This window comes from Choloepus didactylus, chromosome 2 (genome assembly GCF_015220235.1).
Source record: "Choloepus didactylus isolate mChoDid1 chromosome 2, mChoDid1.pri, whole genome shotgun sequence".
Taxonomy (NCBI): domain Eukaryota; kingdom Metazoa; phylum Chordata; class Mammalia; order Pilosa; family Megalonychidae; genus Choloepus; species Choloepus didactylus.
The window spans coordinates 248,003,483-248,025,547 of NC_051308.1; the positions used below are offsets into that span (position 1 = coordinate 248,003,483).

Sequence of the window (22,065 nt, forward strand, 5' to 3'; positions counted from 1 at the left end):
GCGCATGTCCGCCGCTGGCGTCCCTTCCGCCCAGAGGCCTACCTTCCAACGGCCTGGGGCGCACACCGGAAGCGGAAATGGTTGGAGCGGTCGGCCCCGCCCCGGGCGGCCATCTTGGGGGCCCTGGAGGCGGCGCCGCGGAGGAGGGAGCGGAAGTGCTCGGCTGCAGCGTCCCGGAGCCCCTGTCCCCCGTCCTGCTTCCCGCGGCCCTGACGGAGACCGCGGCCCGGCCGCAGCGGAGCTGCGAGGTGCCCGGGCGGGGCGGGGCGGGCCGGGCCGGGTGGGGGCCGGGGGCCGGGCCGGGCCCACCTCTCGGGGGGCTGCGTGGTGGCGGGGACTCGGCCGGGCCGCGCTCAGGGCCCCGGAGCGCCAAGCTGCTCTCCGGGCCGGGCCGTCCGGGACCCCCCCCCCGGCCACATCCCCGGCCCGTGGCCCCCCGGGTCCCCGCCCAGTGTGGCCGGCAGCTGGCGGCGGGAGCCGGGCTCGGCCCGCCCGAGGGAGGGGGAGAGGCCGAGCCCCGGGCTGGGGAGGGGCCGGGCCGCCTGTTGGGGGCGGCAGCGGCCGGTTGCAGAGTCGGGATAGGTTTGTTGTGGAGAGTGGCTTTTTTCCTACCCTAACCCTGTTAACTTCTAGGGCTTACCTGTAGCATCTTAGTTCTAAAGCCTTACCGTGAAGAAGTGACTGAATGGGCTCAACGGGAAGTAGTTAAATTGCTCACGGTGACGGTTTGATAACCTCTGAAACCGAGGTAACGAAATCACACTCTCTGGGCTGACTTTGGCTGGTGTTAAGTAGACGTTTCCTTCTGGGCCAGGCCTCCCTGTTGGACCCCAGAGGCCTCCCTGGAAGGACCTCACACCGCATTCTCCTCTCTTCACCCTAGGTTAGAGCCGGGCTGTTGGTCTGGGGGTTTTCCGGAAGTGCTCTGGTTTTGTTGGGCTGGCTTTTACTGGCTGGCGATGTCCGAGTTGAAACACCCCCGTCAGCGAGTGAGAGAGGCTCGTCAGCAGTCGCTTCCCCCCTGGTTGGGGGTCCGCGCCCCAGTTCAGGGGCTCCGTAGTGGGCCGGTGGAGAGCCGGGGTGGCCTGGAGGGTGGAGCCAAGCCCAGAATGTGGCCTGAGGAAGGAGCAGAAGTGTGAAAGGTGGAGAGGAACGAGGAGGGGCAGGGGAGTGTGACACCGGGTCGCGAGGGGCACCCCTAAGCCGGTTGTTGAGGGTCGTGGGACAGGTAGGTGGGGAGCTGGGTGGTTGACGCTGGCACCTGCCCGGCGGGAGAGCTTGGGCTGGATCCTGCAGGTGCCGGTTGCTGTGTTAGGGGTGGTGGGGCCCACCAGAAACCGACGAAAGTAACAAGCAGACGTACAGTTTCAGACATGCTAAAAGCTTCTGCCTGGAATGATTTTATCTTGCTTTTTACTTTGTTTTCTTGGTGACTGAGTATAAAGCAAATAAACTCAACAGATGCATTATTTTTTGGCTAGCCTGCCATGTAACTGGCATTTGTAGATGGCAGGGAGACAGACAAGTCTCCCTTCTCCAGGAGCTTGCATTCTGGTCAAGCAGATAAGTAAACCAAGAAAAGGATCAGAAAATAATTGTTTTAGAAAACAAAACTAGGGTGATGATGCTGCGTAAGGGGGTGGGCAGTTTGGACGGTCTGAGAGGGCCTTCTGGGGGTTCCTTAAACTGAGGACTGGGAAGAGGACAGTGGGCAGGACAACTGGTGTCATCCGGGAACGAGTCGGACGTGTCTGAGGAGCAGCAGGTGCCCTGGCGACCTGCCATCTCTGCGCGAGGTGTGTCCGTGGGTGGCCCACGGGCCCTCGCCCGACTCCTCGAGGAAGGTGCCTGGGGTGTTGTTAAATCACCCGTCCAGGCCATGCTGCCTGCGACAGCAGAACAGGAGTCTGAAAGAGGCTGTTTGATTCCAAAGCTCACGTTCCTAAGCATGCTACCACCTTCTGTTAATAGTAATGTCATTTCTGAAGGTGAGTCAACCAAGATAGCCACGTTTTAGTGTCTGTGTTGACTGTCAGATAGTCAGCAGTTGCCTGATGCGTTTAGGAACGGGAAAGAAGGAGAGAGCTGTGAGCAGTCGGCTCTGCGAGTGCTCTCTTTGACAGGCAGGGAGTGTTCCTTTCCGACAGTGGCCCTACTGTCTCGGTTCACGTCGCAGTGTTTAACGGCAAACACTTTGGCTGAACAAGGTAAATAGGGAACTGTGGGCGGGCCTTAGCCAAGTGGCCGTTGGCTGGCTTCGGGCTCCATGGGGTCCATCTGAGATAACCAGTTTTAATTCCAGCTGAATGGAAAAACCCACTCCCAAGAAACACATGCGAATCAGGACGCTGGATTCAGCTTTTTCGTCGCATTATGTGCCTGCGGCTTACGCAGCTCTCACAGGGGCAGAGGGCATTTCCTTGTTTCCTCCTTGGCGGCTCCTGGCACTTTGTTCACCCACACAGATAGACTCGGGAAGTGGCCTGAGGTCACACTGATGGTTTTCACATGAACTCAGTGAGTCCTCGAGGTGATTTTACCAGTGAAGTCGTCACTGGGAAGTGACACATGTGAGGCCAGGACTGCAGCACCTGCCTCTGACTTCTGTCTCCTGGTTCCCAGCTGTGAGCAGGCAGGTGCAGAGCTCGGGCCAGTGTGGGACCAAGCTCTGGGTTCCCCCCGATCTGTGAGCACATACATCCACCGGGGACAGCCCTCTGCCCCCGCCAGCCTGTTTTCTGGTGTGTAAACCGGAATGATGACCCTGCCCCCAGGGCCACTAGGCAGTGAGTGTCTGTGGCCCTCAGGGTCTGAGGGTCCAGCGTTTGGCTGCCTGAAACTGAGGCTAAGAATGGATCAGGGGTTTGCTGGAGGCCTCACAGCCGTTGGCAAAAGTGGTTCTGAGACCTGGCGTGGAAGTGGAGTCTCCTGCTCACCAGCCCACGCGGGGGCCCACGGCCCTTGGGGAGGGGCTGCCCCCATCGGCAGCTGGGAGTGAGGGGACTGCCGGTGCCTCACCTTGAAAGCCGGAGAGACGAGACGAAGGTGCCACTCACTCAGCCACACTCCTCTGAAGAAGCTCGTGCCCCTGCTCACCTCTGCACTCCCGACCACCCTGGAGTGGACCTCAGCCGCTCTGTGTGGCTCTGGGCAGCCTTGGGCCAACGGCTTGGATGGCTTGAGGCTGAAAGTAGGGTTATGACGCCCACGTCACTCAGCCGTTTGGGGAACTGAGCCTGCATGTGACGCTCCTCGCACCTGGGTCCTCACAGAAGCTCGGCAGCAGGTTATCCTTTCACAGATAAGAAACTGGGACGGGGGTAGATTGACTACCCGAGAGTTGTGTGTATTTTCCTGTTGGATGTCAAGGATTAGGTTAATTAAGTAAACCACATACACTTAAATAAGAAGTTTAGAAAAAGTTCTGAAACGTGACGAATATTTGAGTGTCTGTTCTGAGGCAGTTTCTGCCCCAAGCCTGGGGTGGAGAGGAGAGACAGATGGCACCTCCTGGAGCCCCCAGGCAGATCTGCACACAGTATGGCCCCGTGGACTGTGCCTAGAGAGGGTCCTGGCGCCTGTGTGCAGGCTGCATTGGAAAGGGGGCAGCAGGCCGGGGAACCCCACGGGGACGTGCCCCCTGGGCTGAGGCTGACATGATTTGGGGACTTTTCTTTTCTGTATGACTAGGGGACCTTTTGTGATCATGTGCAACTTTTTAGTTTCGGGTATGGGGAGGGTCGTGGGCAGTTCTCAGAAATAAAGGTGTTGGCCCCGAGAGGAGACACTCCCTGGTCCTGGCGGGCCCAGAGACCCAGGACGGGCAGAGAGGGGAGCAGTACCGGGGCCACAGAGTCTGAGGGAGGAGCATGAGCAGCGCCAGGTGTGTGGACGGCCGAGGAAGGCCGAGATCATGAGGTGTCCACGGGACCTGACCGCTAGCTAGAGCTCCCTCTGGCTGGTAGGGGAAGCTCCCCTTTGTGTGATTCAGGAGACGAGGATGAGGACATCAGTAGGAACAGTTAGCCTCGCCCTCCATGCGTCACTCCCCAGGGCCTGTGAGCCAACAGGTTTCTTCCCAGACAGTTTGCAGCGAACCGTGCCTGTGAGGGGAAGGAGTGGTGCAGGCGGGTTATTTCCTGCAGCCAGCAGGAACGCTGAAAAAAAGCCGCTGGTCAGCACTGGTGACCACGGGAGAGTTTTCAAATTCAGGAAAGCTTACTCTCTTTACAAGCGTCCGTGTTCTCTTTCAGCTGCAGAATGTCCGAAGGGGACAGCGTCGGCGACTCAGTACACGGGAAGCCTTCTGTGGTGTACAGGTTTTTCACAAGACTTGGACAGGTTGGTGTTTTGTGGGTACGTTGGTGTAAATAACTGTTTAAAAAGAAATTCTTTTTAACGTTGACTCCTGAGAGAGTTTACTGAAGGATACGTGTGTACCAGGGTTCCCAGTGGAGAAGTGACCACAGTCTTTACTTCACCAAACCTTGGGCCCTGTGGCGGCTCTTCTCCTCTTCACAGTGGGACTCTCGTGCCTTCTGGGAGGGGCTGGGTAGTAAGTAGTTCAGGCTTTGAGGCCCCCTATGCTCTCCACCTAGCCCTTGTTTCTTTCCTTTTTTCCAGCCTTGGAAACGTCTGTACCTGTGGTGCCTGTAACAAAGGACCACAGACTAATGGGAGCTTGCAGCAGTGGGCATTTACTCTCTGGCTCTGGGGGCTGAAAGTCTGAGGCCAAGGAGCCTACAGGGCTGTGCTCCCCTCAAGCCCTGGGAGTCCCCCCTTTACCCCCTCAGCCTCCCATGGGAGCTGGCAGTCCTCCCTCTGCCACCTACATCCCCGCGTGGCCTCCTCTCCTCTTGTCAGGAGGACGCCGGTCATCAGATCAGGGCCCCCCCTGCTCTGGGATGACATCTCAGAGACCCTGCTCCCGAGACTCCCTTCTGTGGGACTGGGGATCAGGGCTTGAACATATCTTTTGTGGGGGACACAGTCCAACCCACAACAGATATCAAAGCCGTGCTTAGTTCCCAGGCGGCACCGACACAGGTGGCGCCCCACGTGGCTCCTGCCTCCCCTCCCTGCTGCTCTTGTCCACTTACCCTTGGGGCTGCACTCACGCCGTCCCTGGCACCTGGCAGTTCACAGGCAGTCATTTGCACTCCTCCCTGAGCATGAGTCTTTTTCTTGTCGGCGCTCACGTGTCTGTGTCGGCGCTCCAGGGGTCAGAGTCACACGCCCAGGAGCGGCACCTGCAGTGAATGGGGTCCAGGGCAGGAGCCCCCCGCCCCGTGCCTCTTGGGGCATGCCGGCTCCTATTTTTCCATCACTGTCACCAGCTTGGGAGAAGCCCCAGGCACCTCGTTCGTCCTTTGCAGACAAGGAACCCAGGTGGGAGTGAGGAGCAGGCGCTGCTCGTGGGGGGCTGAGGCTTGTGGTGAGCACGGCGCCGGAGCCTGTTTTAGCGTCACCGGGATGTGTGGATTTCGGTTTAGAGGCAGAAATCTGACTCCGCGAACAACAGCAGAGGCTGCTATTTGCTTACTGGCTTTTAATTAAGCAATAACATTTGGTAAACTATTGACAGTTACTGAAGCTGGGTGAGGGGTATGGAGGACTTCCATTCTCTTCTGTGAAAGTTTGGAGTTTTTCTTCGTTCAAAGTGAAAAACATTACACACATATGAATAAAATTAAGAATTCCCGTGATCAATTCAGCAGCTGTTTTTTTTTCCTATTTTTTTAATTGAAAACTTCAACATGTATGTATGATTTCACAAGCAGTTAGAGAGCAAATCTCAAAGCATGTCATGGGTCACGGTTCCACAACTTCAGCCATTTCCATTGTTGTAAAATATCCATACAGAACGGTGTCAGTTCTCAATGTACAGCTCAACAAGCAGTCATATAGGTAATTTCAAAAACGGTTATGGGTTACAGTTCCACAATTTTAGTTCTTTCCTTATTATGCAATACAAGGTATGTATAGAAAGGTGAAGACCTTCCAGGCAAAATTCAGTGAGCGGCTACAGAGCAAATCCCAGGGGATGCTGTAGGCTACGGTGCCACCATGTCATTTACCTCCTTCCAGCCATCCCAACACCCCAGCATCCAAAAATGTTTATATATATAATTATACAAAGTTTCCGTATTCATAGGCCTTTGTTCAATCTTACCTTGTTTGTTGCCCTTCCTCTCAATCTTTTTCTATCTTCAGGGCTGTCTAGGCAGTGAGCCCCCTAACTTGTTCATATTGAAAGGGGGTGTCAACAGGATGGGGAAGGGGGCCGCAACTGATTGTTGATCTTAAAGAGGATGTTGCCTCTGGGTTTTAGGACTTGTCTGGCATAAGAACACTCTGGTGGATTTAAGCTTCTGAGAGATAGATCTTAGTGAGTGCATCATTTATAGAATCTCAGGTAGGGACCTCGGTGTTTGGGGGCTACATTATTACCCGGCACTCAGCAGCTGTTGTGCCCACCGTGGGTGAGGCTTCACACTGCCAGTGTTCTGAGCCGGGGCAGGGCAGGCCACGGTCTCTGGGCAAGGCAGGAGGGACCGGGTGCTTTAAGACAAGTGTGATTGGCGTGGGGGTAGGGCAGGGGCTGGGAAGGGGGCTGGGCGGAACAGACCCTGTGAGGGGCCTAAAGGACGAGCACTGTCACCTCCAGCGTGGACTCTGAAATGCTCGCTTTCCTAGTGGCCGTCCTCTACTTGAGGTGGACAGTTGGGTCCTGTTGCTTCCCCTTAACGGTCCCTTTGGGTGGCTGTTCCGGGTCCTCCATGTGAGGTTCTCAAGTCCCACTTCTGGTTAAGACATGAGATGCCCCTGCCTCAGGAATCACTGCAGATGACGTTCTGGGTTAACTGTGTGACTGCTCTGTGCCTCGTGCATGTGAGCTCTTACTCCGTGAGCTCTCGTTCAAGTAGAAGCCAAGGAAGGGCCCTCCCGCTGTGAGAGCGCACTCTGCACAGCACAGTGTATGGGGAGTGGTGGCGCCCCTGATGCATGGAACTCTGTGTCTTCAGATTTACCAGTCCTGGCTAGACAAGTCCACACCTTACACAGCCGTGCGATGGGTTGTGACGCTGGGGCTGAGTTTCGTCTACATGATCCGCGTATACTTGCTGCAGGTGAGTGCACACCCAGGTCCCTTCTGGTTGCCATCATGCCTGTCCGCGGGACTGCCAGCATCACGTCTCCCAGGCTCTGGTTAGATTAGGCGGGTTTGTGTTGAAGGAGATCATCTCCGCTGATCACTTCACACCACACAGCCAGTTTGCCCCGGCCAGTCTCGATGTACACCTGTCGTCCTTCACCTCCGAGGGTCCTGGTGGGGCTGGTGGGCTGTCTGGCATGCCTCTCAGACCCCGTAGGCCTGTGTTGGGGACCCTGTTCAGGTGGGGGGGAGTCCCTGCCGCAGGATTATGGGGGCTGGAAGACTGGGACCCAAACAGGGCTCTCTAGGGACCGCCTTGTTCCTTAGGTGAAGAGTCCTCTGGGTGTTGTGATTGTGGCGTCCAAAAGAGTTGGCTTTTCCTGAGTTCTGCTTTGTATAGGCCAAGAGGCGTGTGCAGGCGGATGCTGACATGAGCAAGTCACATCCTGGCACCATCTGGGGTGTGACTTGACTACACGTGTGTGCACCGCTGCGACACCCCAGCCCACCCTGGGCTCACAGTCTGCTAAGCGGAGAAGCATCTGCAGCAGTCCCCATTTCTCAGGGCAAACCTTTAGGGTGCATGGTGTTTGCCGACCTCGAGGCCATTTATTGGGTGTTTCATTACATCCAAAGGAAGGCAGGTAAACGCTTTGTCCAGGACTTTTTATCCTCTAGAGCTGGCAAAGTTAGTTCCTCGTTTAAAGAAAACCACTTCCTCCCCGATAGTTCCTAAGGTTTGGGAGAAAGGCCTGTGCCCAGGGGTGGGGGCAGGTCTCGGTTATGCTGAGGGGAGGCTCAGTCCTTGGTGCTTGTGGGTTTATTCCTGTAGGGAGACGTACATCAGTCATGTCACTAGGGGTGGGGATGGGGGCGACATTTTCTAGTCTATTCCAACAGGATTGATCTGTACAGGATGCCTGAAGTGCATGTTGAATCTCCTATAATTGTTTTTAGAAATGTATTAAAATTTGAACAAAGTCCATTCTCTAATGGAAATAATGACTGAGACTTTGATTTAGGGAATTCAGGGGAGGGGTCATCAAACAGGTTAGTTTTACTAAATTCTAAACCAAGTAGTCTTTAAGGCAGAACATTTTCATTTTGTTTGTATGGAAAAGTTGATGTTTCTAAAATTGATGAGATGGTTCTGGTTCCTGAGTGGATAAACGGGAAGCCGAGGGCGGACTTGGCTGCCTGCAGGGGTGCTCCTGGGTCTCCCCATTTCTTTGTGTCTCCTGAGGAAGGCTTGGCAGAAAAACAGTTTTTAAATCTCATTCCTGATTTCCTGATTTTTCTGGTTCTGGATTTCTTCTGGGCAAAGATCGTTGGCACGTCTGCCAAGTGTGCTGGTGACGCAAGTTGTACACGAGAAAGGACACCAGCCACGTACCTTCAGTCATTTCAGATTCTTAAGATGGGCCATAAGTCACGCTCCACACGGACCCTGGACCAGGGGGGCACGGCAGTCCCCAGGGGACTGTTGGAGAGCCCGGGCGGGGGGGCTTGGAGGGCCCCTTCCTGGCGCGCTGGGAGTTTGCAGAGGGGCCCTGGGTTGTCCACTCGAGTAGCAAGACCTGCAGGGGGACATGCAGGGAACTGTCACCCTGGAAGCTCACTGTGCTTCATTGTCATGCAGATTACAACCCACTTCTTGTAAGTAAAACTGTTTTTAAGTTGAGCTAAAACAAAGTCAGGGGTCATGGTGAGCTGAGCACGGACTGGCGAGGTGGTGGGGGCTCACGGGCTCGCGGCAGTGACCTCTCTGCTCTTTCAGGGCTGGTACATCGTGACCTACGCCTTGGGGATCTACCACCTGAATCTGTTCATCGCTTTCCTTTCTCCGAAAGTGGATCCTTCCCTGATGGAAGATTCAGGTAGAGGAGAGGCTGTCCACACTGCCCTGTGTGTTTGTTGAGGGTGGGATTTTTGTATACTTGGCAGGGTTGTTCCATTTTTTTTAGCAACATTGGAAATCCAAACTTCTGAGATCATTTTCTAGGCATTTAAAATGGTCTTGTCACATTTGGTAATCAGGTCTTGTTTTTAAGCCATAAATCAAGTTGTGTCCCAGGCACTTCACACCCTCCTCCCAGCCATGTGACATGGGCATCTGCTCTGTTGTCCCCATTTTGTGGATGAGGAAACTGAGGCACAGGGAGGTCATGACGTTTGTCTTGGGTCCCATGGGTGAGGATACCGAGGCACAGGGAGGTTGTGCCGTTTGTCCCGGGCCCCAAGGCAGACGCGTGCTAGATGGAGTGGCAGTTTGAACCCGGGCAGCCTGAGCTCAGAGCCGGGCCAGGCCGTCCTTCCTGCAGAGGCGGCGGCTCTGGGTGGGAGCCAGGCTTGTCTCGAAGGCCCCTTTGCCACACACCCAAGGTCTTTGTGGGCAGCTCACTGTGGTTCCCTCACTGGGGACTCGCGGACTGGGGGGCCTGTGGCTTCCACTCACCTGGGGGAGCCCGAGGCCGCACCTGACCAGGGGGCCCAGGTTTCTGGGGTCTGAGGAAGGTGGTTGAGTTGCTCCTTCCGGATACCCCTGGGCAGACACATGCTCCCTGCTGAGAGACTTGCCTTGGTCAGAGGAGAAGCCCATTTTCTGAGTGCTTGGTGTCCTCTCAAGACTGTTTTCAAATGGTATGAGCAGAAGGCTGTGATTTTCTCTATAGAAGAACATTTAAAGAAACTATTAAAGAAAACAGTGATTCCCTTTCACTTAACATTGACAGCTGGGGGCGGGGACTAGGAATAACTAGGAGCCCGTTTTCTGTTGGCCTCAGTTTCTTCACCTGTAGGTGGGAGAGGCACCTGTCTCAGGTGGGGGTGAGGGTTGGATGAGCCTCACCCACAAGGCCCGCAGCAGCTGTGGGTGCTGATTCTCCAGTGTCCTCGTGAACAACCCACGGCCCTGCCTGCGAGCTCAACCGCTGTGTTCTGTCAGGGTTGACCAGCCCTTGTTTCTTTACTGTACCTTCATGTAGCATGCGGATGTGTTCCTGAAAAGCTGTGTGCAGTTGGGTTTTCTTAGTGACCACTTAAAAGACTTAGAAGTTCTTTTTTAAAAGAGATTTTGTTGTGAATCTTCTTAAAGCAGTGCATTGATTGTAAATTGATTGTCATGTTAAATCCGTATTCCCATATATTAGGTCTGCTATTTCAAAAGATTTTAGGAAAAGAAAAACAAAAACAAAATGATGAGCATCGGATGCTTCGGCTCAGGTTGGTTGGTTGGTATTCTGTCTTTCAGATGATGGCCCCTCGCTACCAACCAGGCAGAACGAGGAATTCCGCCCCTTCATCCGAAGGCTTCCAGAATTTAAATTTTGGTGAGTTAATTCATTCTTAAAGGTATTTGAGAAAGACATTTGTGCCCAAGTGTGGCTGAAAAGACAGAGAACAGACTAGTTTCTGTTCTAGTCACCAGCAGTGTAGACCTCTTACAGAAACGAGTGCTGTGTTGTGTTTGCTTTTTTAACCTTCGTCATCCAGAGTCAGAGGCTATGTGGGCTGGGCCTCTGCAGGGGGGTTCAGGGCTTGGTTGAAAAGGCCGCTGCCTTCTGGTGCCTCTCAGCCCCAAGTTAACACTCTTGAGGTTCCCACAGAGAGCCTGGTTCCTGGAGGGTCCCAGGTGCCTTCCTGACTCCACTCGCCCTCTGCAGGGGCTCTGGGGCTCCCCCTGTCTCCCCCTCTCTGCACACTGGCTGCCCTGTCTGATTGCCACGCACAGCGCTCCAGCCCATCAGCCAGCAGAGAGGGGCCAGCTTTCCCCCTGCTCCATTCTTGAGCGAGGCTGACAGGTGGTCAAAAGACAAGCAGGCCTGTTGGCAGCGGGACTCATGCCTGCGAGGAACACAGGCCCATGACCTTGTCAGTGTCCCCAGTCCCTGGTGCCTAGCAGGAGCCTACACTCTGTCAGTCCATGAACCTGGTGGAGGGAGTTGAGCTCTGCTGGGTGCTGCCGTGTCTCGGCTTTGCAGCCAGTGCTGTGGGGGAGGGACGTGGCAGGTGACTGGTAAATCTCCACAGAAACACAGCAGCGGTTTGGGACGGGCCGGGAGGCTGGCCTTCAGCCCCCAGCACGGGATGGGGCACGGCGTGGGAGGGAGCCGTGGCCGGCAGGCAGCTCTGTCCTGGCCACCCACCTGGGAGGCCCAGTTACGGGTCCAGCAGTTCTTCAGAGCCCCTCCTGGATGCATCAGGCTTTGTAACTTTGTAGTTTTAGGAAGAAACTTTTTAGCATTCAGTGAACTAAAGATGATGATGTGCGATTGAAGATAACATGTTTTACACAGGGGATGTCTAAGCGAGCGGACTGCCTGCCTGTCTGGGATGCTCGTATTCGTGGGAGCCGGGCCACGGCTCCGGGAGCCCCCAGCTGGGCGGGGGTGGAGGCGGGTGGGCCCTGGGCTGCGCTGACCTCCTCCCCTTGCCCCCAGGCACGCGGCCACCAAGGGCATCCTGGTGGCCATGGTCTGCACGTTCTTCGAGGCTTTCAACGTCCCAGTGTTCTGGCCGATCCTGGTGATGTACTTCATCATGCTTTTCTGTATCACGATGAAAAGGCAAATTAAGGTAAAGACCAAGACAGTGCCGAGTAGAGAGGCAGACGCTACTTCCTGTTCCCGAGTGTGCTCGGGAGGGCCGGTGCTGGCGCCACGGTGTGAGGGTTTAGGACGTGGGGCGAGGCCAGGATCCGTGTGGTGGGAGCACGGCAGAGCGGTCGGGGTGGGTCCCTGACGGCGTGCCCCACACCTGTGCCAGGGTGAACCACAGACGGGAAGACGTGGCCCGTTTCCCGTGACACCGTGCTCGGGTCAGGGTGACAGGCACTTGTGAACCCCGTTTCGGTAGCTGGGGAGGCAGGCCCCTCACGTGCATGGGTGCGTCCTGGGGTCTTTTCTTTGGCATGGGCCTCTGCTGGTTCTTCGTGAAGCTCAGCTCGCCATTAGGCTGACCGATGGTGCGAACACCGCCTGCCACGGTTGGCCCCATGCAGGGGGCTGCAGCTGGAAGCCACGGGGCAGCCGGGCCTTCCCGGGCCATCTGGCCCCTCCTCCCTGTCCCCAGGTCCAGGGCTGTGCCACACTCTGCGCCACCACTGCACTCGCCCCTTTCAGCCCTTCCTCTGTGGGAAGGGCACGGAACAGCGGCCCAGAGCTCCTGGGTTTTAAGCAAACTGTTGGGCCAGGCCAGTTGGGCCATACAAGGATGTTACTGTACTGATAATGGGGAGACAAGCACATATTGGAGTTCTAACTTCAGTCGCCTGTTACGTCGACAAGTGCCGGCTGTGCGGATTGTGGGGAAGTGTGGTTCCTCAGGAAGCGATGGAAATAACTCAGGCTTGTGTGTTTGTCTCCCCAGCACATGATAAAATACCGGTATATCCCCTTCACACATGGAAAGAGGAAATACAAAGGCAAGGAGGACGTGGGGAAGACGTTTGCTAGCTAGAAGCTGGACTGAACCAATCAGACGTGTTGGAGAACGGTTTTGAGCCATTGTAACAACGCCTTTCTTCTTCATAAAGTAGTTGATTACCAGGGAGTCGAATTTTCTTTTTAAAAAGGAGCTTCAATTATTTGTAACTAAAATATCAGGTTCTTGAAGAAACTGGCATTTAAACCAAATTGCATTTTTATTTTTCAGTGATGTTCAAATGTTTGAAACTGGTGGAATCCTAGTAAACCAGAGGCAGGAGAGGGCAGGTGGGGGCTGCCTGGAGAGGGCAGGTGGCTGGCTCTCTGGGGAGGACAGGACGAGCCGGACACAGAGCTGGGCTCCGTCCCCGACAATACCCGGTGTCTGCTTCGCGAATCAGGAGGGACAGCGCTGACCTGATTCTGCCTGTGAAAACCTGACGTGTGAAAGCTAAGGGACTGCCTGTGGGTTCTGATGCCAGTTTCCGAGTCTCATCTCACTGGAGATGTTCAAGGTTGGTCTCTATCATAACGACTCAAAACTTTGTTATTAGCTACTACCGTGATTCCTTCTGAGAGCCTGGAATTATAAATATATATTATATTTTAATTGTTTGAGATTATTTTGACACATTTGATACATAAATAGTTTTGTTTTTGATTAATTTAAAATTGTTTTCACACATCCCCTCTAAGGAAACAAAACCAATTTTGTGGGTTTTAACACACAGCTCTTCATTTTCTATGGGGGGAAATAGAACTCTGACCTGCATGCCAACTTTTTTGATGTGATAAAAAAAAATACTCTAAACACTTCATGAAGTGACTTTTTAATTCCAACTTTATTAAAGGCAGTGCCCCCTTTCTCCTGTTAATCTTTATGTCAACACTACAGCTTGCTGCTTGAAAGAAACCCCCCTGGGAAAGGCGTTCGGGCCCCCGTAAGGCAAGCCAGGTTTGCTGGCAGAAACAGAACTGGTGGAAAACACGAGTTGTCCCTCGGGGTGTCCAGGCACTGGGGCACAGGTCTGCCCGTCTCCTCCGGGTCTGGCCGGTTCGGCACTCGTCGCTTGCGCTGCTTCCCACCAGCCTGGCCATTTTAGATCCTGAACACGTTCGCTATTGTCTGGATTTTCTTTTGATGTTTTTTGTGTATTTGAAATGCAATTCTTCTTGCTTTGAAGGGGCCACCTTAAAACCCTTTTATCACCTGCTCCTGCATTTTAAACTGCTGAAGGCTCCTCCAGCTGGGAAGCACTTGGGACCCAAGCTCTAAGCCCGTCTGCGTCTGTGACGGCACAGCTGTCGGCCTCCTCTTTACACCATTTCCGAGCCGTGCCCTTGGCCAAGCCCGAGCGTGCGCTCAGACCCTTGCTGTTGAAGGCTGAGCAGTGCCCTGTGGCACCCCCGACCTGGCACTGCCTTGGCTCTGCTTCTGGGAACCGGGGTAGATGCGGCCCAAGGCGGACACCACGTGGAGGCCCTGGGGGAGGCCCACTGCTCGGTCTGGCTGACAGGACGTGGCGTCCCACCCTTGTTATTGGAGGACTATGGGACGCACTCTATTCCTAGAGTCAGACGCCAAGGAGCAGTCTGTGGGTCTTTCCCAAAAGCCCGTGCTGCTGGCTGGACCTCCAGGCCCTGCAGTTCCAGTGGGGAACATTCCGGACTGCCTGAGCGACAAGGGTGCTTTTCTGCTGTCCACTTTTATAAAACCCTTTCAGGTCATCCTTACAGTCTTGATATACCAACACTTCTGTGGGATTATTTTCCCATGGAGGTCTACAGCTATGTCCTGCCTCTGGCACAAGTTAGTTTTTAAAACCTGAAAAAAAAAAAAGATCCAGAGGAGGGTGGGCCCAGGAGCTGCTGTGTGCCACTGCGAGGGCTGGGAAGGGCGGAGGCCAGCATCCTGCAGACTGCTGTCTGTCAGGCACTCGGCACAAATCCTCCCTTTCTGGAGTGGCTGGTCCCGCCTGGGTGGGGCACAGGGCTGCACCCCCTCCTGCTGGTGGGTCCCACGGGCTCATGGCAGCTGCTTTCTATTTAGGGGACACCAGTGGGTTAAAAGGCACGTGCCCCATACTTTGTATACAGAGATGGATTTAGATCCTTGAGTCTTTCTCTTCTGTGCGGGTGTGGTCTTAGTATGGAATCCTGCCAGGAGACCCCTGGCCCCCTGGCCTTCTGGTGCTGGGGGCTGCAGCTGCTGTGCCCTGCCATTCCTGGGGGTTTGTTGGTTTGAAGGAGACTCGGTGTCCTCAGATGGAGGCTGGTGGGCACCGTCCACACCCACCCGAAGTAGGTCACTGTGTTGCCAATTCAGTACTGTTCAGCCAAAGCCTGCGATCACAGCTGTTTTCTCAAAAATCAAATTTTTGTTCTGACCTACTTCTGGAATTCTCAACTGTATAGTCTGAGAAAGGGACCCAAAATGTGTGAATTTCCCAAACAGTTAAGCATCTTGAAATTGTATCGGGGGTGGGGGGGCTCTTCAGTGCCCCCCTCGGCCTGTCACAGGCGTGGCCTGGTCTTCGGAGTGCTGCACCTGCCTGAAACCTGCCCTGAGGATTGTGGGTCTGTGGCAGCACCAGGTTTAGCTTTTTCCCGTACCTGAGCTGCTAGCAGAGCATCCTGCATAGCAAAAAACACCAAACTGGAAAATGTTCTAACTTCTCTGCAAGCTGATTTTGAGACGCCTCCCCTGGCTGGCGTTACCAGGGCATCCCGGGCTCAACAGGACTAGCGGTAGTGCCGCAGGTAGACCAGCTTCTGGGGCAGAAACTTCTCCCTGCAGAGGGGACATTCCGCCTGCAGGAGAGAGGAAGGGTCACGCTGGGGGCAGGCCCCAGCATCCGATGGACCCCAGCCCTCAGAGGGGCCCAGCGAGGTGGGGGCTGCTCTATGTGGTCACCCCGAGTGGGAAGCGTGTCCCTTCCCCTCCTGGCCCCAGGCTGAGAGCTGCCACTCACACCCCCACCAAGCAGGGCCCAGGCACATCCCCTCCTTCCCCTTGACAGAGAACAGAAACTTGGGGCCTTTTCTCAAACATCTCGGACCTGTGGTGCAGGCGCTGACGTGGGTGGGCTGGGTGGGGAGGGCCCCGGAGGACCTGGGTGTCCCTGTCTGCAGACAGGGATCTGGCCTCTCACTGTCCGCCCACAGCAGAACCCTCCTTCCCCAGCACGGCAAGGTGAGCACCTCGGGACGGGCCTCGGCCACCAGGGCCCTCAGCTTGCCAGAGACGCAGACTCCCTGTGGCCTGACCCACTGCTGCCTGCGACGCTGGAGGGCAACGGGTGGAAACCTGGGCCTCACGTGTAGTCAGCAGGCCCCGAACTGGCAACCAGTGCCCTTCTAATCTTTTCCTACACAGATGTGCGGCAATACCACCTTGTGGGAAGAAAATGAGGTTTATTCTGTGTCTTCCAGGGCTGTTGCTAATAAAGTTATGTCAGGAAAACTCACACATATGGTGAGCTGTCCCGCATAGTGGGGTCTCTCGATTCTTGCTGAATGGTGGCAGTGCCGGGGGCTCCCTTGGGGTGTTCCTGAGGCACGCGCTGTGTCCTTGGACCGTCCCACCTGGCCCATGTGCCCACCCCTTTGCACAGCACCCTGGCTGACTCGGGGCTGGGACCCCTCCCCAAAGCTCCCGGGACATGTGGCCACACGCCCAGCCTGGCCGTCCCAGCCATGTTGAGGCAGCATGTGGCTGAGATGCAGTCCCCACGCAGCCAGGTGGGGACTGGGGAGGACCAGCCTGTCATGTCAGCAGGTGGGCTAGCCACACTGCAGGCCATGATGTCAGGCTGTCATGAGCCTCCAACACGGCGTCTGAGCTGTTTTGGACAGAGTTGCCTTGGGCAAAGGCTTTTAAGAAACTGACGTCTTCAGATAAAATAACTGCTGCTGGGAAATATGCCGGCAGCCCCCCAGTGCCCTGGTCACCTGCTGTCTCAGGTTCCAGAAAAGCTGCGTTAGCACTCAGGCCCCCCCAGCCACGTAGACGGCACCAGGGCTCGGCCTGTGGCTGGAGCACACCCTCTCCGAGGGGCCGCTGTTCAGGTGGCGTGGGAGCTCACGGACCCCAGCCCCACAGAGGCACTGACGCATCTTTGAGAGTGACAGAGTGTTGGCACAGCCCCCACCACCTGCCACATGGAGCAGAGAGCAATGTCTAGGCGAGGCCGGCGGCTGCAAGGCCCGGGAGGAGCCAGGCACATGGTAGGCTTGGCGCTATGCCAGGGCTTCTCTGCCTTGGAGCAGAGGGTCTGGGCTCAAGCCACATGCCGAACTGGCTCTGGGTCTTCTCTGAACACTCAGGGGTGGCTGAGGGCCACGGGGGAGCATGAAGGGGTGGGGGGGCCACCCCTGGCCCTCAGGTGTGGAAAGCAAGTGCACCTGTGGTGGCTCCAGCGGGCCCCAACACAGCCTTGGCATGTGTGATTTCAGAGCTTCAGCCTGTGTAGCCCCCTGGCCAATTTACCTGGGGGCTTTGAAGACCCCCCGCCCCAACTCAGGACAGTTGCAGAGCTGACACCCCGACCCCCCTGCCCTGTGTGGGGCCTGTGCTCTAGCCCACCGCCCCCACCTTGGTGTTGCACCACTCGGTGACGCACTCCCAGCAGAACAGGTGACCGCAGGGTGTGGCTGTCGTGTGCCGGCGCTCCTCCAGACACAGTGTGCAGCGGGAGGTTCTGGAGACGGCTCTCTCCTCCACAGAGCTCCTAGGTGGGGGGCAGGGGGGTTACGGGACAGAATGGCAGTGAGCGAGCTGTTCCGAGGCGTCGCGGCACCTGGCTTGGGAGCCTGGCTGTTAGGTTGACCACCGTCCACTCCCCGCAGGGGCTCACCTGCGGTGGGACAGGTTGCGGTGCAGCTTCCACTCCTTCCTCGCCCGCTGCCTCTGCGTGAAGCTGTACACCTGGACCCCGACGGAGAGTGCCAGGTGCAACAAGGAGACGGCTCCCAGCAGCTTGTAGCTCGCCTGCACCCTGAGGTCCTCTCCGGGTGGGCGGTGCACACGGAGCTGCACAAGGCAGAGGGCGGGGTCAGGAACCCGGAGGGGCCCGGCCTCAGCATCCTGCGCCCCCAGCAGGCACTGGGCAGTGTCTCGGGCCAGGCCTTCTCCGGGCCTCCTCCTGGGCATGTTCTGGTGGGTGGGGAAAGCGCACAGGCCGCCCACCTGGCCGGCTGTGGGCGGCTGACTGGTGGCCCCCATGTGCTCACCCAGAACCTCAGAATGCCGCAGCTGGAAATGGGGTCTTTGCAGTTGAGGAAGGGGAGGCCAGGGGCAGGGTGGGCCTGAGGCCCAGTGACTAAGGGGCAGGGGAGAGAACAGAAGCAGAGCAGTCGTGGGAGGGCAAGAATGCCAGGACAGCCGGAGCCACTGGACGCTGGGAGAGGCAGGGAAGGACCCGCCCCACGGCATTCTGAGGGCACGTGGTGCTGCCCGCACTGGGGCTCCAGGTTCTGCCTCTAGGGCTGTTGGCCTGAGCTGGGGAGCTCGTGGTAGCCCTGTGAGAACGGGGCAGGAGGGGGACAGCCAGGTGGGTTTAGGGTCCAGGGGTACAAGGACAGTCCACAGGGGAAGCTGGGCAAAGAGGGGTGCAAGGGGCTTTCCTGGAGACCAGGAGAGAGCCTGGGGACAGAGCAGGGCCGTGTAGGGCTCTTCCACTGCCCCTGGGGAATCGGAGTCAGGGCGGAGAGAGGACGGGGAGAGGCTTGGGGAGTGCGGGCGGAGGCTGGCAGGGCCAGCGGTATCCAGCCCTCCTGGAGCGAGGAGGTCCCTCAGTGGCATCTCGCAGGGCTGCGGAGGCCTCCAGGGTGGGGCTCGAGCCCAGGTAACCCCGGGTGGCAGTGGGCGTGCTCGGGGCGGACTGGAGGCTGGCCGAGGTCCTGCAGCAGGGAGCAGAGCACCCGCTCCACTGCCTGGGTCTGGGGAACCCGACCTCCTGGGGCATTTAGCTAAACGCATCCCAATAAAATGCACTTCCCCACAAGGAGAGGGTTGTGGCTCTGGCCCTGAGGTGGGACATGACTCCAGGCAGGTGGACCAAAGTCAAGTGCTGGGGTCACCAGGGGGCCGGGCACTTGCCGGGGCTCGAGATGTGCCCCCCATGGACACAGTCAGTACGGCCTCTGAAGACGTGATGAATGAGGGGATGCCAAGCTGCAGCCAGGGGGGCTTAAACTGAATGACTGTGCTCCCCGATGCGGAGGAAACATGGAAAGAGAAGACGGAGGGGTCAGACGGGGAGAGAGACGGCCGTGGCATGCAAGTGGAGGCTGAGCTGTGCCCGCAGGAAGCTGCCACCAGAGCCCAGCAGACCTCAGAGGGCCGGGGAGCGTGGAACCCTGGGCCCGCCGCCCCGGGACTTACATAGGAGATGCCTGTGAGCCTCTTGGCCAGGTGGTAGAAGGCACCGTGGATGTAGAACCAGGCGACGTGCAGCCGCCAGAGGCAGGCGAGGCCCTGCCTGAAGACCAGCAGTGCCTGCAGGAGGACCCTCTTCTGCGGCTCAGCCAGGGGGGCCACCTGCTGCTGCAGCCAGCGCCGCACCTGGGACCTGCCACGCTCCCCCGGCCCTGGGCCTCCCTGCAGGGGCCTGTCCCTGTCAGCCTGCAGCTCATGTTCCAGCAGCAGCAGGGCCTTGTCCAGCAGGTAGGGGAGGGCTGAGTGCAGGGCCACCAGTGCGGCGCGGCGCGGCCACGAGGGCACGCATCTCCGTGACGGGTCCACCTGGACGATGTTGACGTACTCCTCTCCGAGGGTCTGACAGCCTGGGGGGGGGGGCACCGTGAGTGTGAGTGATGTGAGGGGGGCCGCTGCTCTCCGTGCCCCACCCACGGCGCTGACCCATCCCTCCCGCCCCGTTGGGACCTGTGTCTCCCTCTCGGCCACCACACCTCCCACTTCCTGCTGGGGGGCTGCCCCCTTGTAGCCACAAGTCCATTCCTTTCCTCCTTTTTTCAGGAGGATGCCCCCGGGAGGTGCCTGCCTCGTATGCCCCAAGCCTCCTGCCCAGCCCATGAGTCCTGGGGGTCGGGCCCTGCCCCCTCCTGCCTCCCCCCAGGCTGTGGCCAAGGACGCCCCACCTCAGGGCTCTCCCCAGCTCTGCTCATCTGGATACGGCCACCGGGGCTCGGCACACGCTCTCAGGACATGTCACTCCTAGGACGCTGTGGCCTAGCCCCCGACTGCTTAGACCGTTCACCCCGTCCCCCACTAGGAGGCTAGGGAATACCCCACCGACAGAACTCCTGGGTGGGCCCAGGGTGTGGGGCAGGGCAAGGGGTCCAGTAGCTGCCAGTGAGTCCAGGAGAATGCCGACATGGGGCCTGCCGTGCCCCCCACTTGCTCCCCCTCTGCAGGACACACGCCCCTCCCACAGCTCCCGCCAGACCTTGCCAACGCACCCCGCAGAGCTCAATGCCGGGCCTCACCTGGGCCCCAAGGCAACACCAGAACCTGGCCCCAGGGGTGCAACAGGGTGAGAGGAGAGACACGACAGGGCCTCCGGCCAGGGTCACGGCCTGGCCTCCCTGTGGCCGAGAGTCTCTCCTCCCACTCCTGCCCAGGGTACCCCCCTTCCCTGAGGCTCTGGATGCTGGAAGTGGCTCCAGGAGTTTCTCACTCTGCCCCAACCACCATCTCTTGGGCTTGAGGACACTTTTGGACCCTCAACCCCAAGGTTCTGCCCCAACTGGTACCTGTAAGTGTGGTGAGGCCAAAGTACGCCAAGTCCGACAGCAGCTCGATCTCCTTCCTCCACTCCAGCCATTTCTTTGCACCTGACGGGGGAAATGGAAGGAACACTTACTGGGGGTGGTTGCCAGGACCAGGGGCAGCAGCCCTCTGCTGTCCTCCGTGTCTGCTCTTCCCTGCCTCCGGCCCCCCGCGCTGGCACATGCTGTCAGCTTGCCTCCACCTGCTTTGGCCTCACCCCTGAGAGTCCCCCAAGAGCCCCCACTTGCAGCCATCACCCCCCAGAATCTGTCCAGTGATGCTGGGGAGCCTAGAAGGTCACATGGGGCAGGCCAGCGGCACCTAAAAGTGCAGGCTCCACCTGACTCGGTGTGAGCCCCCCACCCCTTCCTAGCTCCGTGACTTTAGGCAAGGGACGGGATTTCTCCATCTGGAATCGCAACGTCTCCACCTGTAAGGAGGGGACAATAAGAGCTCCCACCTTGTCCACTGTTTTGAAGATTCAACAGGTTAATATTTGTTAAATCCCCAAAACAGTGCCTGGCACAAATTAAGTGCCAAGGATAAAGTCAAACCGTTTTTAAAACCTGTTCGGATCACGTCTGATGGCCACCAGCCTGGCCCAGCCTGGTTTCAGTCACCAAACGGGGGCCAGCCTCGTGCCTGAAGTGTGCCCCAAAGTCTTCTACCCCCAGCGCTGCCTCTGCTGAGAGAACATCCCCGTGGGCTCCAGCCCTGGGACCCCCCTGAGAACTGCGTCTTCCCCAGGAACGGCCGCACTCGCCTTTCAACGTGCGCCCTCCCCCGACCCCAGCACTCGGTGGGCAAAGCTTCTTCAGTGAACTCATCCCGGGAGGCGGGCAGGGCTGGCGGGCCTGGAGCGCGGGCGGCAGGTGAGCGGGGCGCGTGGCCTCGGCTCCCGGCCCATGAACGAGCTCGCGGGCCGGGCGGGGGGCGGCACGGGGGCCAGGCCGAGCCCTTCTCTGCCGCCCCGCCGGGCTCCCGCGGAAAGACGGCGGCGGTCAGTCCACGCCCTGCCCCGCGGCACCCCGGACGCTGCCCGGCCCCGGGCGGTGGGGGCGAGAGGCGGCCGCGGCGACCCGGGCCCGGCCCTGCCCTCCCGCGGCCCGGCTCCGCGCCCCTCACCCGCCAGGCCGTGCAGAGCGCTGCCGGCGGCGCTGCGCAGACCCCCGCGGTAGTAGTCGTCCTTCTGCGCGGCGCGGATCACCTCCGCGGGGCTGGCGGCGGCGGGAGCCATGGCGCGGGGGTCGCGCGGGGCTCCGCGGGCGGCGCGGACTTTGTGCGTCACGGCCAGGGCGGGGGGCGGAGCCGGGGTGAGCCAGGGGGCGGGGCGAGGACGGAGACGGGGCGGGGCCTGTTCAGGAGGGCGGGGCCGGGCCGGGGCGATGACGGGGAAGGGGCGGGGCGGGGAAGGGGCGATGACGGGGAAGGGGCGGGGCGGGGCCGGGGCCCTTGCCCGAGCCCGCCCGTTGGCTGCGTTCTGACCACGCAGTGAGCCTGGTCCCACGTTGCGGGTGGGGAGAGGCCTTGAGCTGTTTGGCCCCTTGCGCAGCATCCCGCGGCCGGCACCGGGGAGCCAGCAGCCTGGCCAGTGGTGGGTCCCACCCGCTGCACTCTTCCAAGCTGCAAGGTGCCAGGTTGCCTGTGCCATGTCCCCTCGGTGGGCACCGATGGCGATTGGGGCCACAGTCCCCAGGTCCCGCAGCCCCCGGGGCCCGTCAGGACTCTGGAGGAGACAGACATCCCTCGAAGAG

General features: G+C 58.3%; 2 protein-coding genes and 1 long non-coding RNA gene across 5 annotated transcripts; 1 reads left to right on the forward strand and 2 right to left on the reverse strand.

The window, feature by feature from the left end:
- Window positions 1–96: 96 nt before the first annotated feature.
- On the forward strand, window positions 97–13,454 carry RER1 (retention in endoplasmic reticulum sorting receptor 1). The gene is made up of 7 exons (XM_037828827.1): window positions 97–248; window positions 4,254–4,341; window positions 7,026–7,130; window positions 8,934–9,033; window positions 10,407–10,485; window positions 11,596–11,731; window positions 12,524–13,454. Exons 2-7 carry the CDS (start codon window positions 4,261–4,263, stop codon window positions 12,611–12,613), a joined length of 591 nt encoding a protein of 196 aa, XP_037684755.1. The 5' UTR covers window positions 97–248; window positions 4,254–4,260; the 3' UTR covers window positions 12,614–13,454.
- LOC119528125 lies at window positions 1,482–5,494 on the reverse strand. Of its 2 annotated transcripts, none has more exons than XR_005215563.1 (3): window positions 5,100–5,494; window positions 4,223–4,374; window positions 1,482–4,103 (listed from the first exon to the last, which is right to left on the reverse strand). It is a non-coding gene; the product is annotated as an uncharacterized LOC119528125 (long non-coding RNA). The 2 variants fall into 2 exon arrangements; XR_005215562.1 differs by having other exon boundaries at window positions 4,223–4,650.
- PEX10 (peroxisomal biogenesis factor 10) lies at window positions 13,403–21,587 on the reverse strand. 2 transcript variants are annotated; one of them, XM_037828825.1, is made up of 6 exons: window positions 21,437–21,587; window positions 20,296–20,376; window positions 18,965–19,365; window positions 17,436–17,611; window positions 17,174–17,309; window positions 13,403–15,390 (listed from the first exon to the last, which is right to left on the reverse strand). In XM_037828825.1, exons 1-6 carry the CDS (start codon window positions 21,546–21,548, stop codon window positions 15,322–15,324), a joined length of 975 nt encoding a protein of 324 aa, XP_037684753.1. In that variant the 5' UTR covers window positions 21,549–21,587; the 3' UTR covers window positions 13,403–15,321. The 2 variants fall into 2 exon arrangements, with proteins under 2 accessions (XP_037684753.1, XP_037684754.1); XM_037828826.1 differs by lacking the exon at window positions 21,437–21,587 and adding an exon at window positions 21,075–21,430.
- Between the last annotated feature and the right edge of the window lie 478 nt (window positions 21,588–22,065).

Coding starts and splice junctions, on each gene's coding strand:
- PEX10 (XM_037828825.1), bottom strand. CDS start 21,548: ATGGCTCCCGCCGCCGCCAGCCCCGCGGAGGTGATCCGCGCCGCGCAG. Junction 17,612..18,964: donor GGCTCACAGGCATCTCCTAT/GTAAGTCCCGGG, acceptor TGCCTTGTGCAG/CTCCGTGTGCACCGCCCACC. Junction 15,391..17,173: donor CCGAGTGGTGCAACACCAAG/GTGGGGGCGGTG, acceptor TCTCTCCTGCAG/GCGGAATGTCCCCTCTGCAG.
- RER1 (XM_037828827.1), top strand. CDS start 4,261: ATGTCCGAAGGGGACAGCGTCGGCGACTCAGTACACGGGAAGCCTTCT. Junction 7,131..8,933: donor TCCGCGTATACTTGCTGCAG/GTGAGTGCACAC, acceptor CTGCTCTTTCAG/GGCTGGTACATCGTGACCTA. Junction 9,034..10,406: donor TTCCCTGATGGAAGATTCAG/GTAGAGGAGAGG, acceptor TCTGTCTTTCAG/ATGATGGCCCCTCGCTACCA.